General features: G+C 41.8%; 1 protein-coding gene across 1 annotated transcript; it reads left to right on the top strand.

Moving 5' to 3' along the window:
- The first annotated feature begins 2472 nt into the window (after nucleotides 1–2472).
- Nucleotides 2473–8716, top strand: LOC101558399 (dnaJ homolog subfamily A member 2-like). Its single transcript, XM_055128977.1, is given in 4 exon segments — nucleotides 2473–2621; nucleotides 7003–7307; nucleotides 7310–7728; nucleotides 8029–8716. Coding segments are annotated over 4 exon segments (1506 nt in total). The 3' UTR covers nucleotides 8662–8716.
- Nucleotides 8717–9182: the final 466 nt, after the last annotated feature.

Raw genomic sequence — 9182 nt, 5'->3', positions numbered from 1 at the left:
ACTGCTCCACTTTAAATTAAAAAAATGCAAATATAGAGCATGTGAATGTTAACTGCGAGATGACAGATGACACGTAAGGAGCTGCAGAAAAGATTGCATCAAGCATGACAAATGCCTGACATCACCACCCCTGGTTTCAGAGCCCAAAGGAGATACTTCTAATTAGGCATCCTTTCTGGCCAGACCCAGAAATAGCCTCCCAATAAAAGCACTCCAAGCAGCTTCTGCTTGAGGTTTGGCATTGACATTCAGATGTAACCTAGCTGCTGTTTCGAGATGAAATGATCAGTTCAGCAATCCCACACTGAAAATGAGATGGGGCAAAGCTGATTTGATTTGATTTCCAGGAATATATCAGGTAGAACTGTCTGGGCAATGGGCCCGAGATTTAGCCATGACCTGACTGCCGACAACTCTCAGCACCAACTTGAGGTAGCATGGAGGGTTCAGGAGAGAATATGGGGGCCACTTAAATCTTTCCTTTATAATGTTCAGTTCAAGTTTCACATCTGTAAAATAGATTGAGACCCATTTCTTAAGGTTGTCATAAAAATTATGATAGACTATACATTGTTTTGTGTTTGTTTCTGGACCACACTTAGCAATGCTCAGGGGCTTGTCCTGGCTCTATACTCAGGAATTACTCCTGGCAGTGTTTAGGGGACTGGGATCGAACCCAGATCAGCCATGTGTAAAGCAAGCACCCTACTCACTGTACTATCTCTCCAGCACTATGTTGCTATCTTAACGGAGGACCTAGCTAAACATCGATTCCCAACTACAGCTGCACGCATTTCAGAGGGATATCAGGAGTGCCCTGTAAGAAAGTCTCTCAAGTGGTTAAAAGTGAGGCAGGGAAAATGGTCATCAGATAGTGGCAGAACAAAGGCAAAAGCTGAAGAATGCCTATTTGACACCTGATGATGAAGAAAGAAACGAGATCTTCATCTATTTTGAGCCTGAAAACGCCAGAAATACCATCCAAACTGGGTATTGGTGTCAGTGTGGTACAGAGTGTGCCACTGGCAACTTCTGACTTTAGATAGGACCTGAGTCATAATTTTAAATCATGTTGTTATAACTTAATATAGAGGCACACAAGACCCTTGAGAGGAATCTTTTTCAAATTCGCCCACTCCACCATAAGTAGAGGTAATGTCCTGGCAAGCTAGAAGTCAGGAATTTCTTGTTATTTATTTTAAGGATGATCTTTGTTTCCTGTTGAGTAATGCTGATTCAAGTACTTACAGGGTCTGAGGCTAGTACAGCAGTTAGGGTAGGGCGCTTGCCTTGCACACAGCTGACCCAAGCTCAATGCCTAGTATCCCATACGTTCTCAAGCAACTGGTTGTTATTCTTTTTTTTAAAATTTATTTATTAGTGATTCACAGTGAGGGTACAGTTACAGATTTATACATTTTTGTGCTCGTGTTTCCCTCATACAGTGTTCGAGAATCCATCCCTTCACCAGTGCCCATTCTCCACCACAAACAAGCCCAGCATCCCTCCCACCCCCCCAATCCCATCTCCCTCCACCCCATCCTGCCACTGTGGCAGGGTATTCCCTTTTGTTCTCTCTCTCTATTTAGGTGTTGTGGTTTGCAATAAAGGTGTTGAGTGGCCATTGTGCTCAGTCTCTAGTCTACATCCAATAACTGGTCGTTATTCTTGAGCAGAGCCATGAGTAAGCCCTGGGCACTGCTGGTGTAGCCCCAAAGGAAAAGCAGTCACATCAGCCCTCAGTTGTGCGCATTACTAAACCACAAGCAATGTAAAGATATTAATGGGCATAGTTATGAGGATTTATTTTTTAAAGTCTATGAAATAATGACTAAAAGTTGAGAATAAAGTGTGGAAGGAAGAGAATAGAGAAGGGAAGAGGGACAAGATGGTCACAAGGGATCCTCTTTTATAAGGTATTTAAAGTAGCCCAAAGTTTTCCTAACCAGACCTTCAACTCTAATCTGGGCAAGAAATTGAGGATGAAACTAAGGATGCTGTGGTCACTTGATACAATTACTAGATCATTTAATTCAATTGCTCTCCCCCTTTAATTAAGAGACAATTCACGCTTTGCAATTTAGTCCCTTTCGACACTTAATTAGGGTCTCCAATCTGGAAAGGGTGAGTGCTATCCATCAAATCAGAACAGCAGTGACTCTCATTTCCACATAGATGGCACAGAAGTAGTTTTTATCAGACAATCCATTCCACACCTATGACCCTTCCTCATGCAGGTGGCCCCCGTCCAACACTTACCAAGTACCTTCTATCACGTACAGCATAGCTCAGTCAAAAAGGGTTTTAGTCATGGTAAGTTAACTAAATGTGACATTTAACACGATATATCCAAGTTGGTATGATAAACCTTCCAACACAGACAAACAAAATTGTGAGTTGGGCATGTGGGGGTATAGTGGGGAAGGGTGAAGAGAAAGGCTTCTCTCCAAGACACTGATAGCTCAGTTTAGGATGAAGAGAGATTGGCGAATCTCTGGGGAAGAGAGTGGGCAAGGAGTTTTGCTCAGGCAGGCTAAGCTTTTGCGAAGTCAGAGAAACCTAAGGGAATGTGGTGCTGATGATCGGAAAGTAGACAACAGGCTGGAGTTCAGCTCTGTGGAGTAAGTGCTAAGAGGGGAGCCTGCAGCCAGACCACAAAGTGTTCTGTGAGAAATTTGGCTTCTAAAAGACAAAATACATCAATTAGGGAGATTTTCCCAATCATTTGAAATAGGGTGAACATTCAGTAATAAAGATGGTTTCAAAGAGAGGAAGAAAATGGAAGGTTTTTTTTTTAATTGTGAAGGGGAGCGGGAAGTTGTGCCTATGGTTTGGGGGTTTCTCCTAGCTCTGTGCTCTGGGTTGCTGCTGGTGGGGCTTGGGGGACTATGTGGTGCTGAGCATAGAGCCCAGGTTTCCTCTATGCAAAGAATGCAGTCTGAACTTTGAGCTAAGGCTCTGGACCCCAAACTTGAAATTTTATAAAACTAGCAAGTCATTGTGGAGATGAGTGTTTTCTGGGAACAGGTAAGGGCAGGTTGGTCCTTAGTAATAAGACTTTTCTCAGAATACAAAAGGATCAGAGGATGGAGGATGGTTTCTTTGCTATTGTTGCTTCTGATAGTATGATGCTCAGATCAAATTCAACATTATCTGACCTTATCTGGTCTTATCAAAGAGTGTGTTCCGCTGTATTCAAGGTTGTGAGCAGAAGTGAGAACTTCATCAAAGCAGTATTATAGAGCAACAATACACACAAATGAGCTGTCAGCTCTCATCCCCACAGGAGAACCTGCTACTGGTCTTACATAGACTTCTGTTCCTTCATTTTGTGTATGGTATTGATATAAGGATAAAGTGGACTAGGCAGGGTGAGATTAGAAATAATGACCCAAAAGAAAGTAATTTCCAGTATATAAAGATAGAATGAGGACGGCCTCAGAATGTCTCCCATCACCTGGACCAACCAAAGCATTATCTGAACATACAACTATTGTCTGCCGTCTGCCTGCTTTGAGCAAAAAGTGCTCACTCAGCCACTCCCCTAGTTGAAAAGATATAAAAAAGAGAGGAAGGTTTTCTAATCCTCCTCAGGAATTCTGTTAGGAGATCCCTTCCCGACTACAGGAGTTTTCCTGCCCTCTTTTCCTTCTTTCTATTCTTTTCAATAAAAAACTCTTCTGAATGTGGCCTTTTCTCTGCTTCCTTGCTTCTGAGTTTGGCTGAGGATAAGAACCAGAGTGCACGGTAATAGTATTATTTCTGAGTTATCTGGTCTTCAAGTTATGCAACATCTTGATTTGATGTCAAGAGTTCCTAATTCTTTTTTTTTCTTTTTTGGGTCACACCCAGCGATGCTCAAGGGTTTCTCCTGGCTCTGCACTCAGGAATTACTCCTGGCGGTGTTCAGGGGACCATACGGGATGTTGGGAATCGAACCCGGGTTGGCCACATGCAAGGCAAATGCCCTACCCTCTGTGCTGTTACTCCAGCCCCAAGGGTTCCTAATTTCTATGCCTTACCCAATACCTCACTTCCTAATACAATCAACAAAATATTTTCATGGAGACACCTTTTTTTATTTTTATCTCCTCCAATGAACTTAGATCTTGTGATTGACCATAAGTCCTCAACACCCAGAGCATACTTTAGTCAACAGCTCTTTCTGTTAAGAAAATTGTCAGCATTCCTAGTTCTTGCTGCGGTCCAGTTGTTTTTTGTGAAGTCAGGATGTTGTCCATGGCATACACTAGGTACTAACACTTGGAATCTAGATTATAGTTTCTGTTAGTTTGACTGTGAAGCAAGAGTTGCTTTGATGTATGAGCAATCTCAGTCTTGAACTGGGCAGCTCAACAAATGACCATTCAAGCCCTGAGCCGTACAGTAATTGGTGTTTGTAGATCTTGTGTTCTACAAAGTGGACAGAATAATGGCACCACTTCATTCATTAGCTCAGAAATGGTAATCAATGGACAAGATTAACTTTTAACCATAAAATGGACTGGGAAAGAAAATCACTTTAAGTTACATGATTATGAAATTGTGCTATCGTACATATAAATTTGTCTCAGTGGCTTACTTCAGAAAAGGAAAAGGAAATGTATTTTACATTGCTGAAGTTTCCTAAGAAATATTCAAAGAAATTATATGTGGCTCAGACCAACATTCGAAAGCTAATAGGAAAGATTTCAAAATAAATCAAATTATCTTGTTGTGTCTGGGAGATGGGGCTGGACAAGTGTTCTGGTTGGACTTGAAAACTAAAGCTCCTAATGCATAATTTTTTAAAGAAACAAATATCATATACAAATAGATTATAATTTTTATAACAAGTGTAGCTGTTTAGGTTTGTACTATTAATTTGAATTTAAACTAAATTGAATCACCCCAGTAATCACAATACCTTGGATTTATAGACCACTATTTTTTTTTTTTTTTGGCTTTTTGGGTCACACCTGGTGATGCACAGGGGTTATTCCTGGCTCTGCACTCAGGAATTACTTCTGACGGTGCTCAGGGGGCAGTATGGGATGCTGGGAATTGAACCGGGTCGGCCGTGTGCAAGGCAAACGCCTCATATCTACCACTATTCTTAAGATAACTCTTTTTATTCTTGGGTACTTTCAAAGTCAATTCACTTCTGTCTGATATAATTTTCAAAGTAAAGCATAAGATTTACCAATTAAATTCTCCTCCTTTTCCAGTAACTTTTACTATCATTTCCCCTCACAGTAATCTTTTGCAATTGCACAGTAATTCCAATATATGGTTCTCCAAGTGCTTGGCAAACATTAATTAAGCTTTGCAATCCCCCAGCAAGGGAGCAGACCAGCATTATACCCTGGAGTCCTCATGCTGAGAGGGAGGTTGGAATGACATTTGTTTCTGTCACTATGAATGAACACATGGAGCTCTAACCTGTAGGAGGAGAGAATGTGCTGATTCTGCCAGAATTACAAATGACACCACAATGCCTCTGCCTGCTCTCACAAAGGGTGACTTTCCCTATCAATAAATATGTGAAGGATGTTTATTTTGTTCCTGATTTTTTTTTCATTAAGATGGTGTTTTGAAATCAGATTCACTTCAATGTTCCAGCTATTCTATTTATAAACATTGCTTCCGTAGGTTTAACGTTAAACTTGAAGCTTATATAACTAATCAGTGGCGAATGAGAAACTGCTGTTTTAAGCATCTAGGTATCTGCTTGGAGACACATCCAGATCTCACCTTCTAAACGCACTTATCACCTTAGCTTTAAAACCACAGGCAATTCGAGAAATGAAACGAAGGAACTGGCTGGGTGAAACGTCAACAGTTCTTTAGCCAAGAGATATAACCGGAAAGATCCAGATGTCTGAGATTAAACAAATACATCCTCCCTCTGTCAAGCTAAGTTTAAATTAAGTTAAAACAACTCTCTCTAAAGTTGTTTCTAAATGATTACGCAGTCATTTCTTTTTTTTTTTTTTAATTTTATTGAATCACCGTGAGATAGTTACAAGCTTTCACATTTGGGTTAAAATCTCACAATGATCAAACACCCAGCCCTCCACCAGTGCACATTCCCCACCACCAATATCCCCGGTATACACCCCCTTTCCCCACCCTCCCACTGCCTCTGTGGCAGACTGCTTCATGAGTGGAGGGGAGAAGGCAAATGGAATAGAGAAGGGATCACTAAGAAAATGATGGCTGGAGGAACCAGTTGGGATGGGAAGATGCATGCTGAAAGTAGATAATGGACCAAACATGATGACCTCTCAGTGTCTGTGTTGCAAGCCAGAATTCCTAAAACTAGAGAGAGAGTATGGGGAATATGCAGTCAATTTTGACCCAACATAGTGTGGTACTATCAAGGCTTCAGGAAAGGTAGAATCTGGAGCAACCTGTTTTCACCCTGTTTCCATGCAGACTGGGGCACTTCCAGAGCTCCACTGGAGAATGCTGCCTGCAAGCATGATTCTCCTTGGTTCTCAACCCTAACTTCACCTTACAGCTACTTAGGGAGCTATGTGACGTGTACTTCTGCAGTGGGCAAGAGAAAGCTCAGTAGACCGAGCACATCCTTTCCATGTAGGAGGCCTTGATTCCATCCCTCTCGTCACATGATCCTCCGAGCACAGCTTGGAGCATCCTGCCCAGTCAAGCACAAAGCTGGGAGTAGCCCCCCAATCAATCAATTAACAAAAAGTTTAAAACCAGTTTTGAAAGAAGCATGAAAGAATTGTCTTTTAAGAATAAACTTCTAGAACCGGGTACTGAGCATGGCATTCACTCACGGCTATTTTCTACTAGGTTAATAAATTCTATTTACTCTAAGCTTATGAAGGAATTTTGTAGGTTTTTTTCAATAATAATTAGCATTTCATTTATATTGAATATTCTGGTTTGGGTCAGGTGCTTTTCTTTATATTCATAGAGCTTTTATTGCAATCTTTAATGCATGAATGCAGATATTTGGGCCTTGTTTATGAAATATTATTTTCTAACATAAAGCCAATGGTCCCTTTCTCAGGAATATCTTCTCCAGAAATGTTCCCTGTGTGCAGAGCCAGAAGTAAGCCCTGAAGTCAGCTCCGCCGCCTTCCTGCCCTCCAGTGTTACCAGGCCGGCTGCCGTGGTGAACGTGGCCCACACGAAGCTGTACGACATTCTGGGCGTCCCTCCGGGCGCCGGCGAGAGCGAGCTGAGGAAGGCATACAGAAAGTTAGCCAAGGAATACCATCCTGAAAAGAATCCAAATGCTGGAGACAAATTCAAAGAAATAAGCGTTGCACATGAAGTACTATCAAACCCAGAACATGGGAATTATATGACAGATATGGAGAACAGGGTCTTCGGGAAGGCAGTGGCGGAGGAGGTGGAATGGATGACATTGTCTCTCACGTTTTTGGTGGGGGATTATTTGGCTTCATGGGTGATCAAAGTAGAAGTCGAAAGGGCAGAAGAAGAGGAGAAGACATGATGCACCCACTCAGCGTATCTTTAGAAGCTCTGCATAATGGCAAGACAACCAAACTACAACTTAGCAAGAATGTACTCTGTAGTGCACGCAATGGCCAAGGTGGAAAGTCTGGAGCTGTGCAGAAGTGCAGTGCTTGTCGGGGTCGAGGTGTACGCATCACGGTCAGACAGCTGGCTCCAGGAACGGTGCAACAGATGCAGTCTGTGTGTTCTGACTGTAATGGAGAAGGAGAAGTAATTAATGAAAAAGACCGTTGCAAAAAAATGTGAAGGGAACAACAGGTCTGACTCTAATGGGGAACTCCTAACAATAATAGTGAGGTTTTTGTTGAAATATTGAATGTAACCAAAGTAAAAAGAAAGTAATGTGAAATTTATCAGTGGGGAGGGAAGGGGGGAGGGATGGGAGGTGTACTGGGTTTTTTTTTTTTTTTTTTGGTGGTGGAATATGGGCACTGGTGAAGGGATGGTTGTCTCAGCATTGTATAACTAAGACTTAAACCGGAAAGCATTGTAATTTTCCACGTGGTGATTCAATAAAATAAAATTTTTATTTAAAAAAAATGTGAAGGGAAGAAGGTGATTAAAGAAGTCAAGATTCTTGAAGTTCATGTAGACAAAGGCATGAAACATGGACAGAGAATTGCGTTTCCTGGGGAGGCAGACCAGGCCCCAGGAGTGGAACCAGGAGACGTTGTTCTTTTGCTTCAGGAAAAGGAGCATGAGGTGTTCCAGAGAGATGGGAATGACTTGCACATGACATATAAGATAGGACTTGTTGAAGCACGGTGTGGATTTCAGTTCACATTTAAACACCTTGATGGACGTCAAATTGTGGTAAAATACCCTCCTGGCAAAGTAATTGAACCAGGATGTGTTCGTGTAGTTCAAGCTGAAGGTATGCCACAGTACCATAATCCTTTTGAAAAAGGTGATCCTTACATAAAATTCGATGTGCAGTTTCCTGAAAACAACTGGATCAACCCAGATAAACTTTCTGAACTAGAAGATCTTCTGCCATCTAGACCAGAAGTTCCAAACATAATTGGAGAAACAGAGGAGGTAGAGCTTCAGGAATTTGACAGCACTAGGGGCTCAGGAGGTGGTCAGAGGCGTGAAGCATATAATGATAGCTCTGGTGAAGAAAGCAGCAGCCATCATGGACCAGGAGTGCAATGTGCCCATCAGTAAACTCTGTAAATTGCACAGGTGGATTTTCTTTCCACGTTTGCCTGATTTGTTTTCAGCGACCCAGCTGGAGTGTCCGGTGAACTGATGGACATCTTTGGTCTATGTGTAACTTTTAAAATTGGTATAGTATCTACAGAGTGTATAATTTAAACTAACCACAAAGCTTTACCATCTTCGTTTTGACTATTCTGTAGCAGAATAAAGCACTTGAAAGGAAAAAAAAGAAGAAGAAGTAAGCCCTGAGTATCACCAGTGGAGCCCTAAAACAAAAATCAAGATCAAAACTAAAAAGGTAAGTGCCTTAGTGTAAGTGCTACCCACAGCTGCTAATGCTACCAGGTTCATGACTCTTGCAGAGCATCGGCGGGACTTCCCAGGGGTCCAGCAAGAGCGTAACTTTTCCTGCAGGTGAATGGCCACATGGCCTCCACTTCCAATGACTATTCCCTGCAAACACCTTACAAGGCCCTGGACTTGCTGTATTGTCTTTTATATTTTCCATCTTTCTTATGTAGCAATTA

This window comes from Sorex araneus, chromosome 1 (assembly GCF_027595985.1).
Source record: "Sorex araneus isolate mSorAra2 chromosome 1, mSorAra2.pri, whole genome shotgun sequence".
Lineage (NCBI taxonomy): Eukaryota > Metazoa > Chordata > Mammalia > Eulipotyphla > Soricidae > Sorex > Sorex araneus.
Note: the sequence above shows the minus strand (reverse complement) of the source record. Positions and strands in the feature narration are given on the sequence as shown.